Raw genomic sequence first — 21,971 nt, 5'->3', positions numbered from 1 at the left:
TATAGTAGTGTAGAAATGGTTTAACATGGGATCTGCTTGAGCTGAGACACCACAGAATGTATGTTTATATTTTGTTTGCTTTGGAGCTCCTTTCTGTGGGGAATCTATGATGTAATCTCTTGGTGAGTCACAAAAAACAGTAGTGTAGGGAAAATTCAGACAGTACCTAACCAAACAACAGAGGAGCAAGCATTTTCACTTGTCAGACTGTTCACCAAAAAATAGCGAGTGGTTATCTTCGGATGCAGTTCCACAGGACTGCACGATATGGTCTCATCACTGCTGAGAGAAGATCATGCTCACACTGCGTTCCTGCAGCATGTGCTATGCTGGCTGTCATGGTTATTGGGCTTGCCTGGCTTGCTAACTTGGCAGAAGGCTTGACCAGTCCTTCTTTCCCCTAGCCCCGTGCTGGGTAGCTTTCTGCTGAAACAGGAAGTTAAAGGGCCTCGTGGAGGGTCCAGTTACTGTCAGGAATGGTCAGCATGTGAACCTCCACAAGGGACAAAGGAGTGAGACCTCCATCCACCTTTTGGCATAAGCACACCATTGGATCGACTCAAGTCTTCCCGTGGTCATAACTGTGGTGTATCGGACTGAGGCATGCTGACATTAGCACTACTTGTTGTGGGTAAGGTACTTACCCACAAACTAAAAAGTGGGATAGGTACTGCAATGCACTTGGAAAGGGATGATGGTGATTTTAGAAGGGGGGGAAAAAAAGTAATACACTCAGTGGTTTAATATAAATATCATTTAAATTCATCCATAGACCACAGTGGAATTTTGGAAGATTGGAATAAGTCAAAGATAAGTAGATTTTTTTATTTTTTTTTGAGACCTGCTTTTGAGTTGGTGAAAAAGTTCAGGTCATAACTTACTGACACCGGGTGATAAAGTTGACATTTGCACTGTGGTTTGTAGCAGCTAGAAGGAATGATGAAGGTGCAATGCAGAGAAGAGAAGGAAAATAGAATATAATAGTCGAGGTATAAATTTGGGACAAGCATCTGTTTCTAGTTATTTGTTTTGCAAGCCTTCTACTCTAAGTAATTAGGAGGGATAAGATGGATAATGGGTTAGCAGATGCAGACTACAGAATCTGCTTTACAAAGGCTTTTAAAATATTTTTAAGTCATAAATTTTCTGCAGAACTTTTTTCCGCATACATAATTCACCAGAAAGAACTTGGTGAACACAATGTTGCTGTTTTCTTGATGCTAATTATAAGAAACCTTATTATCATAAGTAGAGTAATTATGCAGTGAATTATGTGTGCGTTTTAAAAGGCATTGACACCAGCTTGGTCCTGAGAACTCTCTTAAACAATAAGCTTAGGATTATGTTTTGGCTTCTTTATTATAATTCTATTTTGTCACATTATGAAGTAACTGCATAGCTGCCAGGGATATAATAAACAATTAGGTCCTGAAGTTTCATTCATTATTTTAAACAAATTTAAGCTATAAATACAGAGAAAACATTTCTATTCAAGTTTTTGTTTAATTAAAATTATATGGCAACTGTATCCCCACATGTCACGGGTACATTGGTAGCATCTCACAGGGTGCTAAAATTCTTTATCAGTGTTGTTGTTCAAGTGCCATCCTTCATTTTGGGAAGCTCAGCATTTCAGTGTTATGAGATAGAAGCGGGATATTGGAGAGGAGCCACATGACCTTATTCCGAAGCTTAAATTTTCTCTTCTAGGAAGTTAGCAACTCTGGCAAGAGTAATGACTGGTATTTCTACCCAAAGTCTTTTGGCCTTGAATTTCTAAAATGCCTCATGTGAATCGGGATTGAAGCAGAGGCATATGCTGTTTGGAGTCAAGTGAGATATGGCCATCTGTGCTTTCCTGCTTGGGTGATGAGTTTCTGAACTGACCAAGTGCCATTATACGTAAACTTTGCTTTCATCAAGGCACAAGTGTTGTTTTGATGCATTTCAGAGAATCCTTGGGAGACTGTAGTTTTTGTTCTTCTGGTTAATAAATAATGAAAAACATATGAAATGTTTGAGCAGATCTTTCCAGTGTTCAAAGAGTTTTTCAAACAAAGTATTCAAGTTGGGTGTTTCGACCAAATACATGGGTAGTCAATGCAATCTTGGTAATTCTGATGGCAGCTCAATGATTTGAGCAACCAGACTTTAAATTCATTGTAGTACATCCAGAGTATACAGAAATGTTCCAAATGGTAAATCTTTTATAGTGGTTAAATTCACAGTCTGAATATTTGGCATTCTTTAAAGATTCAAATGCACTAAAGGAAAGTAAGGTGGTTTGGACAGAGGTGCTGTTGGGGGTTCAGTCTGAATTTTTGTTGCCACTGCTCAGGAATGAATCAACAGCATTGCAGTTAGGTTAAGGTGGTGTTACTTTTGTGAAATATTTTCTCTAGCTAGAGAGAAGGCAGTTGTCATTCACAAGGCTTGCAAGATAACCACATGGGGCATATACTACAATTACAGAAAATTGCTGAGCTTTCTGAGCTGTTGTGCTGATATCCTCAGTCAAACTAAATGCCCTACTTCCCGTTCTATATTTAAATAAAAGAAGACATTGAGAAACATCCTGAGAGTAAGATGCATTTGAGGTTGGGGAGATGTATTTCTTGGAGAAGTGCTTTTTTAAAAGATATTTTTAGTACTTTAATATTTCTTTGAAATTTTTAGTGGTTTTGGTACTTAAAAATAGTTCTTGAGCTTTTATAGACTTCTGTAGAGTTAATCAGTTGGATGTTAAATGGGGCATCTTAGTATTCATTATATTGCCTGAAGCAGATGGGGTAAGGGATAGAGAGGTCTTAAACATTTTACAGCTTTTAAAATTAAGCAGACCTTGATTTAGTGTTGGTATTCAGTTTTCTGTTGCTTAGTTGGTCAGAATTACAGAGGCGTCGTGTACCAAGAAGTATGGTTCTGTTGTTATGGCTGGCTCTTGGCCTCAGCGACGGTCCTAAGCACCACTGAAATAGCATTCAGATACAGCACAGACTTTGTCAGGCTCATGGGGCTGCCTAGCAGATTGTTCTCCTAATTTGGGTATTTATATTTCTTTGGTTAATGGGTGGTCTTGGTGCCAGGTTGAATATTGCCCTTTATCCATAAAGTCATATGAAATAACACACAATAGCAAGGGGCTTGAAACCACGTGGGTCTCCCAGGACAGAAATCTGCTCTGCAAGAACTCATTAATGTAAATTAGTGTCTCTCTTTCCTTCTGGCCATTTTAGAGACAGAAGTTTTCTATGTGCACTTCCTTTGATGTGGGGACTCCTGGTAAAACGTTCAAACTAAATACTGTTGAATAGGAACAATTTTTTCAGAGTGTTAGAATACAGGGCTGCTACAGCTGTTTCCCCAGAAGTGAAAAATTGTCACACTTTCAGAAAAGATTCTGCTCAAATGAATATAGTACACAGTAACTTCAATGCCTTCAAGAAATATTTCCTATCCTGAGCAAACAGTGCCTGGTAGAAAACAAGTGGCTCATTAGTCTGCAGACTTCAACCTTTTGGAGGTGAGAAGGGAAAGCTTTTTGCAGGGGTAAGTGAAATACACATTTTGCCAATTGGTTGTGATTATTTGTGTGCTGAAGGAGCGCTGCAATGCACTTGTTGCTCTTAGAAAGCAGCACTATTTCCAGTAGAGGTATTTGAGTCCAATACTCTCTGACCAGGTTCTTTTAGATATTCCATGTGTGGGTGGTGTCTTTTTTTTTTGGTATTAAATGTACGAATTTGAAGGTATTTGATGTTATATAGGATTTCTGTTTTAGCAGTGATACAAAATACACTGAAAACACAGCACAAGTGGAAGTTACAGTTAGCAATTGCAATACCCAGTTCAATCACAATACCAATGTGATTGCCCTTCTGGCCTTGTGGTATGCTCACCGTCACCATGTTGGGCCTCCCCAGTCGCCCAGGAGGAATGAATGTGTGTTAAAACCTTCTCAAGCCCATTTCTTTCTTAGAGATTTTTTTTTTTTGTTAGGTCGGTTGTCATGCTCCTTGTTGGGCTGAGCCACTTATGTCCCCTGTCCCCTGCCACCCCATGCATGCCATGTTGACTCAGGGAGATACTCAAGCTTTTAACAAGCTAAGGTAGAAACGTGCTGCCAGTTGGTTGACTCAACTGTGATATAGTCAGCCGATCCACTCAGCTGATGCAGCTGTTTATCTAAAACAAAGACCACTTTCCTGATACCTCTCTGTTTTTGATAAAGTCGACTTTCTTTGCAAGAGCTGTGGTCAGTCACACCCTACGTTATTTCCTGAGCCTCATGGGCACGTTGCCCTTGCCCACGTCTGCTTCCATTATAGGGGTTGTTGATCAGTCACAGTATTTGAGTATTATTCGTATCTAAATGTAGAGGTTTCTGAGGCTTCATTAGAGAAATTGCTAATTGAGAATACAGGAAAATACTGGTCTTCATGATTTTTTCATATATGAGGTACAACCAGCTGTATCAGTGCAATCTGCATAGATGAAGCCTCCCTGAATATAACTTCCAATTTTATGCACGTAATTAAAATATAGCTAAATTAGTTTAAGAGACAAGAAGAAGGCATTGCAAATTATATTTACTTCATCAAGGTATACTTGTACTTTGTCTGCATGTATGGTTTCTGAGCTTGATTTACCAATTCTTAATTATTTAATGAATCTATATTTACCATGCTCAGCTATTTCTACCTGCTTCTTGCATCAGTACAACTGCTGAATTCCTCTGGAGACTTGATTCCTGCTAAGATCTGGAGGAATTTCACAGAGGGAGTTGCATCGTAGTCATGACCACACTTGGTATTGCTTGTTCCAAAGCAGGCTGAGGACACTGAGCATGCTCCTCTGTACCCAGTCTCCCATTCTGGAGTTCTGCTGTATGTATCTGGGGTTTTGCTTTTGGGCGTGTAGTTGGTCTTGGACTTACTGTAACTAGTGAGCATGCCTAATGCATTTTTTTAACCTTTTTTTTTTTTTCTGTGTCTTGACATCACTTGGCCATTGTTCTGTGACTGGGACCTCTCTTGAGGTTGTAGGAACACCTTGCCTTCTAGGAAAATTGAGGAGGCAGACTGAAGAAACATTAGTGAAACATTTTTAGGTCATTGCTAGGAAATGGCTCTGTGGTATCATAGTCGTGATACTGAGCAGTGGCTCATTTAAACTGAGTTTGAAGGCGGGTAATAAGACGGTCAAAGATCTGAATCTCCAAAACCTCTAGGTACCGTGTGCTAATGAGCAGGAGAAGACATTGCATGGATATTTCATACCTGATGGAACTGACAAAAGGTTACTTTCATTCTGGGTGGTATGTTTTTCCTTAAAGACTTGTTTCACCGCCAGGAGTCTTTGCCTAGTGGGAATTGTTTCCAAAGTCTCTGTCCACATGCACAGAGACTCATGCCTCTGGTTGTTCTCTAGCCCTGTGAGCTTTCAGGGGGCCAGACTGCAAAAGAGGTAAGCACTTGTTATTTTATTACGTTATCATGGGCACAGATGTCTACATAAAGCTGCTTCTGTTCCTGACGTTCAGTTCCACTAGGTGATTTAGACCCTGAATTCTGCTCTTTGTCACAGTACTGATCTATTTGTCATCTTCATCCTCTGCACCTGGCTCTGAATTGTACACAACTGGAGAACGTGCTTACTAGAATGTGAGCTTTCCCAACTTTTGGGTATTATATCACTTATAGTTTGATAATATAGAATATTCAGGAAAATGGAAGTTTGTAATTTTCAATCTGATTTGTGTTCAGTGAAACACTTTCTTAATATATTGTTAAACCTTTACTACTTTTTTCAGTGAGAGGGGGGGAAAGGTAAATCAAAAATGGAAGCTGATTAATGAGGCATGGTGGGCAGGGAGGAACAGCGTTGTGTGCTGAAGTGCTGATTCCTTCTGCATCCCAATAAGAATAGCACAAACATTTGACGTAATAACCCAGAAAAGATGATACTGTGGTGTAAAATCGTATGTCCTTTCTGATGCTGGAGCCCTGAGATGTTATGGCTTTGGATGGACCTCTGGTCAGGGCATGGCACAGTGCAGAACTTGTCTGCTCTCAGGTCGTTAGTACTCGCATGGGGTTTTGCTTGCAATACAAATTCAGCTAACAGCATTCAGGTCTGGAATGTGAATTGAGCTTTGAAGAGTCTGTTGGACAACATGCTGTAATACCTGTATTTTGGTAATAAAGCTGCAGTTTCTGTTCAGGTGCATGTAATATTTCAAGTGGAAAAGACAATACACTATACATGTACTTAAAATTAAATGTGCGTTGATTAATTACACACTGATTATGTTTAGCTTGAGTAATTTTACTGTTGATTGGATCCACCATGTAGTGATCACACAGTATCTGTGATAGGGAGGCATACACCTGGATTAGCCAGTGGTGGGTACAATAGCCTTCCAGGCTGGTCACTCCGAAGAAGTCAAAAGGTTCTTGTGATACTTGAATTGGCTTGGAAGGGGTTCGGTTTTACAGAGCTGATGGGATAGATGCAGGCTGAGTGAATGAGCTGTTTGGACGGATAGGAAGACTCAGAAGAAGGTGATAGGTATGGTTCACAGGCAAATGCTGGAGGGTGTGTTGAGCCAGTGCTTCCAGTCATCTTTTTCCATTTCCAGTTGTACTGCAGTGGTTCCCAAGAACCGGTTGTACCAACCTGATGTTTGCCAGAAAGACTTCTCATGGGGTATCCTAAACTGTCCTTTCCAAGAGAAGAGTCCCCAAATCCAGATGCATTCCTTTCTCTTGTGTTTCTGACAGAAATTTTCAAAGAAAGAATCAACATTTCTTTTTAATTACCATAGCTGTGTTTTCTTTGTTTTATAAACATCTTGGTTTTGTTTTTCTTTCATTTTCTCTATTCTGAATAGTTTCACTTTTATATCGCGTCTGTGTTTTGTATTCGTAGGTCAATTAAGTAACTGCGTGTAACATTTGAAGGACTTTGTATTAGCTAATTAGCTAAAGTGTTTTGGTCACAAGATTATCTCAAAATAGATTTTGTTGTGAGAGTGCTCTACAAATTTTCTTAGATTGCTCACAGTTAATGTAGGTCCTGCCATTTGCATTCCCTGAGCATCTAGAGCTGAAATTTCCCTTTTATATTTTTTTAAAAGTATCTCATTGTCAGTGAACCCTGCTGATTGATAATGGACTGTTCCTTCTAAGCTGCTACAATGAGTGATAGAGGTAGGATGTTGGCACTTGGTTATCAGTGATGATAGAAAGAGGGTAGGCAGAATCGTGTAGCCTACGAGGAGGAAGAATTTCTTCGTGCTACTGTTAACTGGTCAGACAAATTACAGGTTTTCCTTTAGAGCAAACAGGAAGGAACTCTGAATTTCCAGTAATGTAAACCTTCCAGATTAACTTGCGTTACTTTTGATAAACATGCTTTAGTCACAGTTCTGTGGTCACAAGATTGATGTGCGTTTCTTGCCATAGAAATGGTGGTGTGTATGTTGGAAGTGCTCCAGGAAAAGTCCCTCCTGCAGCAGCTGCTTTTTTTTGCTAGCTAGTATTCTGCTTCTTTGTTCCCTGGTAGGTTTAGTTGTGAATGGGGAAGGGAAAGCTGTAATCATTGCTCCAAAAACTTCAGCTATATGCTGTCTAACTGATATAAAAGCATAGGCCAGTATCATTTTTTAGCCCCGTTATCTGTATGAAAACTTTGCCTGCAATGGAGTTCTGAAGTGTTTTAAGATACCAACTGCTAGATGTTTGAACACGAATTACATCATAGGATGGGAAGAGATCTTACTGTATGTGGTGGGCTGACCCCTGTAATACTGAAGGCTGTGGTTTTTAGGATAGCTGCTCTTGGATGTGCTAACAGGTGTTGCAGAAGCACAGACCTCCAGCCTGCAGGTCTGGGCCGTAATGCAAAGGACTACCGAGTACTTGCTGACACTGCTAAATAAGAAAGCTTTCCTTTGCAGTAAAGGCAAAAATACTTGTTTGAATATGGTTATTATGTCCCAGCAGATGGCAAGTGCTTTTTCCAACTTCTTTTTTTTGGACTTTAATCTGTCGATGTAACCCACTTCATCAAAGGGAACAGTGATCAGTTTCTTATTGGCTAAGTAATTGAATTTAATTGGTGGCAAAGTGTTGGATATATTGTTATTTTCTGAACTGTAAGTGTAGTTTAATCTACCCAGAGATTGTAGAGTTTTTTGAGAAGTGAGATGAGGGATCCATCCAGAATTGTCTTATCATAAGTAATTTTGCCCTAGAGAAAGGAGCTGGCTATAAAAAGACTCTGAGCCGTTGTTTTTCTAATCCTTTACCAAATTTTCTCTGTAATTTTTTTTTTCATGGCCTAAAGTTTCTACAATGTTCTCCCTAGGAGTGGGAGATGTTTTGAATGCAACACACATTTAAAATCAGAGGCTTTTTGAGCCTGTCACAAAAATGTTGTAAAAATAGGCTTTGTTAGCACAATGCTACTGTGCTGATGAAGGTTTGTTTAGATGAAACCTCTTTATTTTAACATTTTTGTTTAAGGATATTTAACTTTTCAAGATATCCTTGAAGAGCTTGTTACTAGGCATTCTGCCATCCCAGTTGATTGCCTATTACTAGGGAAATGATGAGGTGTGTCCCTTTTTGGAGCTGGTATTTGAGTCTACCAGCCATGTCACTTGCTATAGGGTAAAAAAAAAAAATAGCACTAAAATTTGTAATGGCTGTCAGTTCATTTCTGCCTAGTCTTACTGGGAAAGTGTGGTTGTTCAGAGTTTTGTTGAGTGATCTTTGACAAAATTGTGTGTTTGTGGATTTGTTTTGAAATAGCATTTAGGCTTAATTGTTTCCAGCCCTAAATTCTGGTGATCGGTAACTAGATACTACATCCACGGCATTACTTTCAACAAAAATCAAAAGCTAGTACTTAGGAGGGGAAACTGTAAAGAAAAGAACATGAGTTCTTCAGTGGTGTTGTATCAAAGAGGGGAGATTGTGGCAAAATTCTTGGTAAATGTTTGGTTTAAGGAAGTGTGTGAGCCAAGAAAACTGAAACAGCAGAAAGGTTAAAATCCAAAGGAAATTGACTGTAAACTTTAAAGTGTGAAAAGTCACAATCTCCAATGGCAATTTCCTGAGAATTGAATTGTTTAAACTTAATGTTGGTTCATATGTGTAGGCTTAGCAGCCTTAACTGTGTGTGTTCTTAATAGCAGAACAGGGGAGTCCTGTCTTTGTAGCCCCCAGATAGGCACGATACATACTGAAGGTTCTGCAAGGCAGATTTGAATGCAAGTGATTCTCGTGAGCATCAAGTGCTTCATGGACACTGCTCAAAGCAGTGGTACATCTAACCAAAGGCTGCATGTCTGCATGGAAGAATGAGTGGCTGTGATGTTGCATCACTTCCCATGATGAAGTTTTAGAGAGCAGGACATGTATATGCCGAAGAGTGTTTGTTTTCTTTTGACTGAGAGTTGTAATGCCTGTATTCTTCTGAAATGAAATACCTTTTTTTCTGCTGCAGCTATGGCCAGCTTATGTTGCTCTAATGTGGTTCTGCTTTGCAGAGGGATCTGGGTTCTGTGAGAAGCCTTAGGCTGCAGAGCAAATGTTTGCCATGGTGGTACAGAATAATGAAACCTTGCTGTTACAAAGATTTGTTACCATTTGTTGGCTTTCGTGTTTTTGGAAGGCATTGAATTTTAGTGTCTTTGTGCCTCATAAAGAGATCCCTTGTTAGAATAGAATTATACTTCTGATTAATTTTTTTTCTTCTGATGTCAAAAGCAGTTAGTGAGGTTCTTTTAAAGTACTATAAATATGTGTCAAGTGTTGCAAAAGAAAAATCATGATATTTTGAGCCATATCTGAAACATTTTTTTTTGAGTCAGTTTCTTTTCCCAGTTCAAACGTAGAAGGTGTCTGGAAGAGCTATCTTGCTAGATAAATTTTGCAAATATGTATATTAATGCAGTATAATAACGTGTATCACCATCATTTTTAATGAAGACCTACATCAGTGTATATACATAAGATTTCAATAAGTACCTACTACTGAAAGATATTTTGGACAGATTTTGTAACACTAAAAATCTGGCTGCAGGCTTTCCAGTTGTGGTCTTTGCTTAAATGCATCGTTAAAAGGATAGCAAAGAAAAGAGCAAACCAAAACTCTTTCACTGAAATGAAGTATTGCAGTTGGAGTTGAGGTGTGACAGAGCATAGCTGAGCTTTGGTTCTTGGTCCCTTGCTGATGCCCTCCAAGCTGCACAATCCTGCTGGCTTCAGGCTGCGCAAGGCTGGGTGAAGTCCAAGGGATTCCCTCGCTTTGGAGGCCACTGAAGATGCTGTTAAGGTGCAGTTCTTTAGCCTGCCGTGCCCTCCTCCCAAGAGCTCAAACCCACACCGCACATTGCCCTGAGTTTCATCGTAGTCTCTAGACTTGCTTTCTTAGCACTACAGTGAAGGAGCGAGTCTTGTGGTTGACTTTTCCACTAGGAACTACGTGGCGAGCAGAGAGTTTCCAAGGCTTTCTCTTTCAAGAGAAAGCATGTGTGTTCCTACTGTGGTAGGCTTTCACCTTCATTCATTGTTCCCTTGGGCCTCTGCGTTGAAGCCTTTGTGTAATCTTATTTAGGTAAGCAGCTGGAAGAACAAAAATTAAGTTTATCTCAGCTATCATATTTGAGTACAAGAGAAAATGGTGTGTAGTATAGAAAATGAAGATTGTCGTTTTTTTTATGGTATAAAATGCTGTAATCTTGTAACACATTATCATCGTGGAGTATTTCTTTATTATATTTTGTCTCAGCATCCACAGAGGAATTTCAAAACCTTCTATTGTCTTTTATAAATGCATAAAACCGCCAATTCAAATTCTGTGGGAGTGTAATGGGAAAACCATTTCAGTGGTGTGCATGTTTGTATGTTAGGTGTTTTCCAGTTAATGGGGGAGGGGGAGGAGGTAGATGACAAAATCTGAATTATTAATTGTGGGTACAGTAATGGAGTGAGGGTGGTAAAGGAGACAAGGGTGATGGAAAAGTATCACTTTAGCTTCCAATATTTAATAAGCAAGAGTTCTGAAACTTCGGTTTCACTGAATGTCAGTGTTGCTGTCAGTGTCGCTAAAGCACTACTCTGCACTTCACAAAAATTTTAATTTCTGAAAAATTACAGGAAATCATTGCTTTTTACAACATTGACTTGAAGTTCTTGTACTATAGTCAAATTCTATGACTTCTCTGGCATCTGTGCTCTTGCGGTTTTCTTAATATTGTTTTTCCTTTCTTTGTCTACAAGAAAACATAAATAGGCTTGCTTAGAGTAACTTCATTAGTAAGTAGAAAGTAAGGGCAGGAAGTGAAATTTAATCTGAAGTGAGTACTTTCTGATCAGTTGTTGAGCTAAAGGATTGCGAATATATGTAACTGTAAGGATATTTGCCATTGCTTAACACATCATTACAGAAATAGTCCTCTCAGTTGAATGTCCAGTGTTTTGTTTCGTAGTTGCAGGTATGATACGGCATGGAAAAGAAGATGAATCTGCGGATTTTTTTAAAGTGCAAATAGTTATTGAAAACTATCTTTTAATGGCATTAACACTGCATTGATCTGGTATATGTTGTTTGAAATGAAATGTTAGTGCTCCCTTTCCCTTCAAACTTTGGTTTTGTTTCATAGGTTGCACGTCTTCAACAAATCCCTGATGGTGACAATGAGACAATGATTCCTGTACTGTCCTCAAAAAAAGCAAGTGAATTGCCAGTTGATGAAGTTGCAAGCATTTTGCAAGTAAGTTATTTTGCATCTCTTAAGACTGTGCTGATGTTACCAAATGATGTTTGATATCTCATAAGAACAGATCTTGTTACTAAAAGTCCGTGCATTATCAGGCTGTTTGGTATTAACTACTGTTTACTTTTAAAAGCACATTGATTATGAAATTGTTTCTTGAAATGCTCTAATCTCCAGTGTTTTTGAGAAAATTGTTAATTGGAGGGGGGAATGATTCAGCTTGAAAATGTGTAGATTTCTCTGTGTTGGAGATTGGTTTTTGTTAATAAAACTCTCCTTGAGTTTCAGAGGTGAGTTCTTCTTGTAAAACTGTCCTGTTTTTCATAGCTATTGCTTCCATTTCTTGATGGAATTCTTAATGTCTTTAATATATTTTGGCAGCCTCCATTTTAAGAGGAGGAACAGGATTGAGAAAGATACCCATTGACAGATATATGAGCCGTTGAATTTGTGTTAACTTTCTTGATAGATGATCTTTTTTTCATTTTCTGCATGCTTGACTGCTTGAGGAGTACATCATGATAAATGTTGGTCACTGATAACTCAAGAATTTGAAGCTATGGCTGTCATTTAGCTGAGTAACTGAACTCCTAACATAATTCTCAACAGTCTGAACTGTTTGGTTTGCTAAAGAGTTTTCTGCAGGGAAGATTAGCAATCAGAGATGTGAAACAGCATCTGCTTCTGTAATTCTGTGATTTTTTTTTGTTGTTGTTGAATCTGTTAACTACTGCCAAATTTTATTTTAAAACAGTTCGCTTTTATTGTTGTACAAACACCAGTACCAAGCTTGTATTTCTGATGGCCAAATTTTTATAATCTAAGACACTATTTTGGTGTTGGAATTTATTCTGAAGTCTTATCTTAACAGTGTAATCACTGACTGTGTTATTCTTTGTATATTTCAATAGGCTAATCTTCAGAATGGCTTAAAAAACTGTGAAGTGTGTCATAGACGGGCATTCCATGGATGGAATGAATTTGATATTAGTGAAGATGAACCACTGTGGAAAAAATACATTTCCCAGGTTAAGATTTTTGTCTTTTCTGCTTTTAGGTTTTAATACTTTGTCAGTAATTTTGCTGTCTTTAGCTTTTGTGTACATGAAAGTACTCTGATAAAAGTGGGTAAGCTAAAGTAGAGTGAGTTCTTCTGTAATTTCTATCTAACTTACCTATTGAAAAAGCTTTCATTTAGGTACATCGGTGTTTAGGTTATATGGTTTGTTTGTGAAGGTGTTCATAACTAGCAGAAGGCTACCGTCTGTAACTATCTTAAGGGCTGGGGAGGTAGAATAAACTTCCTTATAAACAAAGACTTGGGCATGAATCACACTCAAGTCAGACACAAATGCTTTTGATTGGTAAATATTTAAATGGAATATGAAGTGTCAATAATTTGGTGGGCAAAAGAAATTCAAGAAAGCAAAAATAATGCCTTTGAAGTGAGGGTGGGGATGGGGTCAGCCTTGAATCTGATGGTAAGCAGAATTGGCAAAAGTCACGTGTAAATTTCTTCCTATCAGCTCGATCTACTATAAATATGAGCCCATGCAGCATCTCGGAATGGTGTGGAAATGCCACTCTTTTGCCTGCCTACCTTCTCCCTGGCAAAGACACTTAAAGCAACTTTTCACACAGAGTATTTTTCTAATGAATTTGTTAAACATTTTGGTTAGTATTTCCTGCAGCCTGTCTAAGCAGCAGTACAGTTAAGTTCTAAAGTAAACCCTGAAGTAACGGGTGGTTAATTCTAGAGAAACTGTTTTACTTGGAAGTGGCTGCAAAGATAATTCCATTCTCTGCTGATAGTAGGAGTGGGAACATCATTATATACTAGCTGTCCTCTGGCATTAATACTTCATTTTCCCATCCATCTATAGTGTCAGTTAGATGCGTCAGAAGACTTCCAAAGCATATTATCCAAGCGTGTTTTAGGTAGAATTTATTAAGATATGTATTTGCTTTGAATGTGCTCATCATATGTGCTCTTAGAGTGTCCTTCACTTTTATTTAAGATTCACTTTTTTGTAAGATTTCTCAAAAAGGTGGCAGTTAGCAACTATCTGTCATGTAGAAGAAAAGATCCTTTTTTTCTATCTTGAAAATGTGAATCAGAAAATATAAAAAGTGGTTTCCTACTGTTATGTATTGAATATGGTCCATTCAAGGCCTTTGATACTAAAAAGAATAATTCAAGTAAATTCTGAACCATACAGAGTCAAATTCTGTTTGTGCTGGCAGATTGCAAAAAAATTAATTAAAGAATAATATGTTTTAAAAATAGATGTTCTTTGGGGGGTAGGCAAAAACGTCACTCTGTATAGAGTATTGCTGAATTACTGTTTTGTTTCATTTCAGTTTAAAAATCCCCTTATTATGCTTCTCCTGGCATCTGCGGTCATCAGTGTTCTCATGCATCAGTTTGATGATGCTGTCAGTATCACTGTGGTAAGGAACTAAAATTTTATCTTCTGAGACAATACTTCAGAATGGATGACCACGTTTACTTTCAACATCACATCAATGCTAACGTGGGGTGGTATTATATGATTGTAATTAATGAAGTTCATTTATATGCTATCATTAAATCTGCTGTTAAGTTTGTGAGGGGATTTTGTTTTTCTTGACTGACAGTAGTACATATCAGAATATCAGCTAATATTTACCTGGCTACAACTTACTTATTTGCTGTTTCATTGTGTCTAGGAGTTTGTTCTGAGGAACAATTTTTGATGTCTTCTATCTAATGTTTTAATCTCAAATTATGCTTTAATTTCAAATTGAAACCAACAGAGGCCTTCTGTTAATTTACTTGAAAGATGTAATCTTTTAAAACATGGAAAAAGAAATCTAACCTGAACTCTCTAGAAACAACAGAAAGAAGATAGAAGCTGAAATAACGAATTTTTGTAGAAGTTTGCAGTTAAATAGGGTGTTAAACTAATGAGCAACTGTAGTACTGCTAAACATTTGTCAGGACAAATGACACTGAGGAGAAATTTGTATTCCCTTTGACCTTTTTGGGGTGAAAAGTAAAAATTGTGATTTCTATATGATCAGAGGTAGTTTCTAGCTGTGTTTCTGTCATAGCTGACCTCCACACTCCATGTTGTGAGGAATCGTGTTTCTGTAATTAATTCAAGATAAACAGAGGTTTGCTCCTAACCCCTCTTTCTCTGCAGACACAGTAGAACACACGTGGTTTCTCTAAGAAACAATATGCAATTTGAATTTTAGTGTTAGTTGTGCTCATAGTAGTATAGTCTGTTGTGCTCATAAGTTGGATGTAGGAAAATTATTATATCATTAAATGTATTTAACTGTTGTGGCCAAAAGTTAGATTATTTTTGCCCTTTGGTATTGCCCTTAAATCTATTTCCCTGTACCCTTCAGCAAGGCAGTGTAAGGGAGCAGTAATTTCTGTAGTCTGTGCTCCAGCCTGAGAAGGAATCTTCACCAGCCTCATGAACGTTAGTAGAGGTATCTTGAAATACAGAGAGTAATTGCGGTTCAGTTAAAGTTCATTAATTGTTTATTTCATTTAACTTACAGCTAACCTACCATTTAGTCTCGTAGTTATCAAGGCTTATATTTTCACTGAGTAAATATGTTTTGCTTCTTTTTCAGATGACAGTGCAACTTCTGTGTCTGTATATTTCTGCTGAGAGCCTTAGCAACAAAACTAACTTGCTGCTAAATATCTATGACATATATTTCTTTTGATAGCACTGCTGGCTTGAGCAACTTTTGCCGAGGTTTTTAGTTCAGATGATAAAAAATGTACTGTAGAGCTGCGTGGTGACTTGAACTGGGCTCAGATCTTAAAACAAAACAACAAAAAAACACCCCTACCTTTTCACAGTTGGAAGATACTGGCTTCTTGTTTCAAGCCATTGCACATAGACCCAAAGTGAGACGCTGACATGAGACTAGGATATCAAAGCTGTGACAGGTAGCATGAAAAGAAGGTAGTACTGCCTGCAAAGGAAGCATATATGTAACTCTGGAAGCAATTCCCCATGGAAGGAGGGAGAAATGCATATAATTATTTACTAGAACTCTGCTGAGGCTAATGTTAGTGTCACAAACAAGGCAGACTTGCTGGATTTCTTTGATTTAGTTAACGGTTCTGCAAGAGTTTTTTCTCTTGCAAAATGGTCATATCTTATTTTTTAGTAATTGCAAGGTACACTTTAAAGGCTTAATGGCTGTTGCGCTTCTGAGATAAAATTGTATTTTAAAAAGTGTAACAATTTGAGTAACAAATTTAATTAGTGTAGCAAAACTGGAGACTATTGAGGGGGAAGATGATACTTCAAACAAAATTCACCTTTGTCTCATTCTCTGATAGACCTCATTCATTCACTCGTTTTCACGTTCCATGCTTACAAGCCCAGTGACATTCATGTTGAAGTGTTGTGACCAGAATTGTGTGTGATATGGGGGAAGGCTTATTATTGAGGTCTTAGTGCTTCTCTTGGATTATTCCTAATGAGCAACTTTTTTTTTGCCTTTTTGTTTTGGATCCTGGCTGTTCGGGGTGTAGTCAATGTATTATCTTACTTCATGGGAATCTTGGGCAAAGTTCCCAAGTTTCCTCTGCTTGTCTTCCTTACTGAGATATTTTATGGCTCCAGACCCGTTCCTCAACTTTGTCTCTAGTCTTCAGTTTATTCTTAGTATTCCTGTTATCTGGTCACTTGAATGAAACAAAATCTTTTTAACAACTTTTTAACAGTTACTGTGGCAGTGAACACCATTCATACTTCATTCAGGCAATTTTTTTTGTTCTGGATCTCTCCCCACTGTTGTCTCTTGCTCACCTTTTAGAAATGCAGAGCTTACAATTGCTCGACGTTTTACTTCAAAGTCACTGTCTAGTTATCAATCTTATTTTTAGAAGTATTACCTTATTGAAGTTCTTGGATGACACTAAAACAGATGTAAAGAGATAATGCTATTGTTTTTTGTTGTTTGTCATTAGTAGGCCTGAGGGAAAACTGGTCATTTTGAGCATGAGAGAGTCTGTTTCCAAACCATATTGTTAATGTGTAGTAACAACTATGGTTGAGAAAAAGCAAATATGATCACTTACTTTCATGGCCATTTGGAATTCTTTTATCTTATCTGCTTTTGTTTTCTCACAGGCAATACTCATCGTCGTTACAGTTGCCTTTGTTCAGGTAAGACATCTGTTGTCCAAACAAGATTATTGCTTTTATGTATGCTCTTCTATTTAATAAGTAGTTGTCCTGATCTGTTGTGCAGCTGCACAATGCTTGATTAAAGAGCTCTGTGCTTTCATCCAAGTCTTTCCCTTTTCTAAAGTGCATGATTTTTCTTGCTTTAACTACATTGACATTTATGCATTTATATGGGTAATACACTCAGCAATAAAAGACTACTTGTAAAGAAGCATTCAGATTAAACAGTGCTGAAGTACTTTAAAATATTTGATTTCATAGAAAACAGATTTTGAACATAAAGCTTTGGTTGCAATGCTGTACAGAAATTTTACCCCCCCAAAATATATTTTAAATAACATAAGTCATAAAAACGTTATCATCATTCTTTGAATACCCAGCTTTATTCAGTATCTGCTTAAACGAAAATCGCATCCTGTTTGTGCTTTTAATCTTTGTTTATCTTGAAATTTGTTATAAAATCTGTTGAGTTAGAGGTGAGTTGTATTACCGTAGTTCTCCAGGGGCTAAGAGTGTGAACACTGTTTTTGGTACAAACTTGCTAAACTGTAGAACTTGATCCCTGTGTTTAGAAGCATTACTGTAAGTATTACAAAGCCTTGAAGGTATTAAAAGAAAATGCAAAAGATCTCTGCCAGTTTTTCAGTAATAATGCATGCAGGCAAGTTCTTAAATCTGTAAAACTTCCAGTGTTTGGACCGTATTTGCTTTTTAAAGTATATCTAATAAGGAACTGTTGGAGGGCATATCGTAACTGATTCTTTGGAATATTGTAACAACTTTACTAATGGAACACATCCACATCTGCTGAAATCTATCTTTTTATTGTTTAAGTTTTGCCTGTTTTAAAAACATGCACTTCTTTAATTGTTTTATTGTCTCTGCAGGAGTACAGATCAGAAAAATCTCTTGAAGAGCTTAGTAAACTTGTGCCTCCAGAATGCCACTGGTATGGAATTGTATGTCCTCTCTCTCCTAAATTAAGACATGTTAAGTTTAATGTGAAATGAGTAGAAGAAAAAGTTTTTACTGAACTTAATACCTTTATAGCAAGCGTTATGCAGATATAGAACATAATTGATTTTGACTCATTTTAAAGATTGTTGTATTGGCATAAAATATTACTCCACATTTTTGCCCCTTGAACACTCAAATGATATTACTGATGTGTAATTTCTAGAGAAATAAAGAGCAAAATTGAAATTGTATTTTGCTGAAATCAGCAGTGCTGCAACACATAGAAACCAGTAGCACTGCAACGCATAGCCAACACTTTGCTTTTCTAAGACAAAATGCCGGAGAGTACATTCTTATGTACTTTGACATTGTGTTTGTACCTACAGTGTACGAGAAGGTAGAGTGGAACATACACTTGCAAGAGATTTAGTCCCAGGTGATACAGTCTGCTTGTCAGTTGGAGACAGAGTCCCGGCTGATCTACGATTATTTGAGGTATATACCTACTATTGTTTTAATATTTAATAGCTTTTTTTTTGTGCAAGAGAGGGGAAGAGAAGATAGCCACTTAATACTGAACTGCAGTAAATATTACTGTTTGGAACTTGCAACTATTTTGATAGAAACTTTGAAATAATTAAACTCCTAAATGTAATTGTGCATTCTTAATATACGTGGTTTTTGACTGTAAGAAATGAGAAGTATTTTTCCAATTTTATGTATGCAGTCTGTTATTGAAAACTTCAGTTGAATACTTTTTCTGAATGTTAAGTCAAATGGCTGTTTTCAGTCTGAATTGTGGGATGTGTTTCCAGCTGATTTTGTGTCTAATATTTGCATTAATTTTACCAGCTAGTGTCTAAGAAAAATTTGCAGTGCTCTTGGGAAGTTTGTCTGCATCATCTGTTAGCCCTTGCAATATAGTCAGTACTTAATATTTTGCTGAGTAGTTTTTGTTAGTGACTTCAAACACTTTCTTATTCCCTCAACAATTGTATAGTGTCTACATTAGTGTAGAAGTGCTGTTGCAGCAGCATCTACCATCTCATTCGTAAGCTCATAGCATACCATGTTAGCAGCATTCTTGGACCTGTTACAATGGAAAGCAGAAGGGGAATTAAAAGTTTCTAATCTGCTTGTCTACATGACCTTAAAATTTGCATCATCTTTATCTCCACTATTCTTGCAGATATTTGAAAATAAGAGCATGTCATCATAAGCAGTTGCCTCACTCTGGCATTGGAAATCTCTACCACGCAGTGGGGGTTGATATATATATATATATATATATATGCATGTGTGTATATATATATGTGCATATATATATATATATGCATGTGTGTATGATGCATCTATCTTATCTTATCTTGCCTGGCAGAATGTGCATGCTTTCTCCTGGAAACTTCAAGTCCAATCTTCTGTGAAAAGGCTAGCTATGATCACCAGAAAACTCTGATATGTTTAATTTATTCTCCTGTATAAAGAGTGTCTTTTACATCAGAGATATATTGAAATACCTGCTTTCTTTGTTTGTAAGTCCATAATCAGAGACAGTATGAAATGTGACAGTATGAAAAGGTGGAATTCATATTTCTTGTGTTCAGGACTTAAGGCCAAAGAAGTCAATTCTTAAAAGCTGCTAGGCCTAACCTCATGCTTTCCTCTTAGAGAAAGTGGAGGGAGAAGCAAATGCGCTACTTCTGCGGTAATGCCTATTGCTATGCTTCCGTGAAGGTTTGTGTTTGAGATAACCTTTCTTGTGGGATCACAAAAGGTTGTCTTTTCAGATAAAGAACTAGATTTCTTTAGTATGTTCTAATTGATACTGTCTTAGAAACTTACAGAAATGCTAATTAAGTGTTGTTTACTTTCTGAAGTCTTTGTTCTCCATATATTGTTTTCATATATACATATATATATATATATATGAGAAGAAATTTCTTTGCTGGACTTGTGGGGCAATCTTGTTTTCTGAAACATTATATAAAGACCTTTTCTGGCCTAAGTTTTGTGCAGGTTAATGAGTCCTCTGTCAAGTTTTCTAGTAATACTCTTTAAATCCAGAATGCTACATTAAGAACTAACATGCCTGTAGCAACTTCAGTTTTGAACAAAGTTCACTTCAGTAGTGGTGACAAGTGTTTCAGAGCTCATGGATAAATCTGAACATCCTGTTTCAGCTTAGAGTGTGAGGAATATGTTGCAAATAAAAAAATTGCTATAGAACTTTCTGGAGCTAATCATTCCTTATGGCTTTGCTTGAAACATTCATTGCAGTTTTTGATAAGTGCCCCTTTTCCTTTATTGATACAGTATCCGTCTTTTAAAAATGGGTACTGTCCTGATACGTATTTGAGAGAACAGCAGGAATTAGAGGAACTTGATCAGAAAACACTTTAGTAAGGGTACTATTCTCTTCTGAACATTGACTAAATTTATTTTTGACTTAGTATGCTAGTGTTCATTTTGTTGTCCAGCTAGAACTGGAGCACAAGAGTTACTGGAGTAATGTGTCACTTAAGAAAACAAACCAAAAATATCCTTGAACCTCAGAGTGATGTGCTATACTGTGGTGGTACCAAATGCAATGTGACAGATTCTTGCAAGTGATATCTTTTCAAAGAGTTTTGGTAATTTTGTTTTATTGAACATCCTTTAACGCTGCTTTTCTCAAGGAAGTTATATTGAAATTTAGTGATACAATCACAAGTAATGACTATAATTTTTAATAATGCAAAATGATTTTAATTGGATTGTGTCAGTAGAATTTTATGGTTCAAGCTTTGGCTTTGTTCAAGATCCACTGAAGTCAATAGAAGATGTTAGAAGTGATGTCAGTTGGGGAAAGACATTTACATTTCTGTTTTTATTGTATATTTTTTGTTTTATATTATATTTATAGAAAACAGTCTATTTTCTTCAAATATTATAGAAGAATATTAATATATTTTCTTTGAATATTTATAGAAAACAATCTCTTTTCTTCACCTGTAGACAGCTGAGTAGCTGTAATGGTAATTCACTTTTCCCTTTTCCTTCTCCTACCACCTGCACTTGTTGCCAAAAAACCACAAAAGCAAAACCTTAAAAAAAAAAAAAAAGTTTCTCCAGACTAACTTGCCTGTTGCGTGAATGGCATTTTCCATAGAGACACTTTGTGGACAAAAACCCACTGTATGTGTTTTGTTATGTATTCTTAATGAACGTGATAGGAGGAAATGGACAGAGAAAGAATTGAAAGGATAGTATGTATATACATTTACAGTCCCAGTTAATTATATTATTTGGTAATGGAGTATATCACAGATACAACCTCTTCTCCGTTTTGTAGAGAAAGTCATGAACATAAAATTAGGAGTAAACTTTGACTTTGCAAAGCAAGTGTATTGCTGCAGTGTCCTGTAGGAATGCTTGCTACTATGCTGGTTCTGAAAATATGGTCAATAGTGATACATGGTTTCTTGTCATATGAATAAATTAGATATATTTTTCACGGTCAGAGCTGGGAAACTTTTATTACGATTTCAATTACTTATGAAAGATTATTGCTATGCTTTCTACCTACTCTGTATATTTTGTTTTCAAAGGCTGTGGACCTTTCGATTGATGAATCCAGTCTCACGGGTGAGACAGCTCCTTGCTCTAAATCTATCGCTCCTCAGCCAGCAGCAACCAATGGAGACCTTACTTCAAGGAGCAATATTGCTTTCATGGGAACATTGGTCAGATGTGGAAAAGCAAAGGTAAGATTATTATTGATAGAGAACAATATATTCCATGTTTTAACTATTTGAATTAAACCAGTTCTTATTTTTAAGGTTCACTTACCTGTTGATAACTGTTTTTTAATGACTACATATATTTTAATTTTTCTTAAATAGTAGAAATGGAGTAGAAATAGAAATGTTTACTGGAAATAAGGATGAGGATGACTTTACTGTGATACAATGAAAGCTGTTCTCATTGGTGCTTTTTCAGACATGGGGGGGGGAGGGAAATCCATGCTCAGGAGCCCTCAA

The 21,971-nt window shown here is 37.1% G+C and overlaps 1 protein-coding gene across 7 annotated transcripts in view; it reads left to right on the top strand.

Moving 5' to 3' along the window:
- The window catches only part of ATP2C1 (ATPase secretory pathway Ca2+ transporting 1), a 50,094-nt gene that overhangs the window by 4,732 nt on the left and 23,391 nt on the right, over positions 1-21,971 (top strand). For all 7 annotated transcript variants that reach the window (XM_083823151.1, XM_083823154.1, XM_083823150.1 and 4 more), the window contains 7 exons: positions 11,675-11,785; positions 12,700-12,816; positions 14,150-14,239; positions 16,939-16,974; positions 17,883-17,944; positions 18,339-18,447; positions 21,540-21,695. In XM_083823151.1, coding sequence (XP_083679277.1) covers positions 11,675-11,785; positions 12,700-12,816; positions 14,150-14,239; positions 16,939-16,974; positions 17,883-17,944; positions 18,339-18,447; positions 21,540-21,695 — 681 coding nt within the window. The remainder of the gene's footprint in view (positions 1-11,674; positions 11,786-12,699; positions 12,817-14,149; positions 14,240-16,938; positions 16,975-17,882; positions 17,945-18,338; positions 18,448-21,539; positions 21,696-21,971) is intronic.

Source organism: Anser anser (assembly GCF_964211835.1).
Source record: "Anser anser genome assembly, chromosome: 2".
Lineage (NCBI taxonomy): Eukaryota > Metazoa > Chordata > Aves > Anseriformes > Anatidae > Anser > Anser anser.
This window is presented reverse-complemented; position numbering and strand designations above follow the sequence as displayed.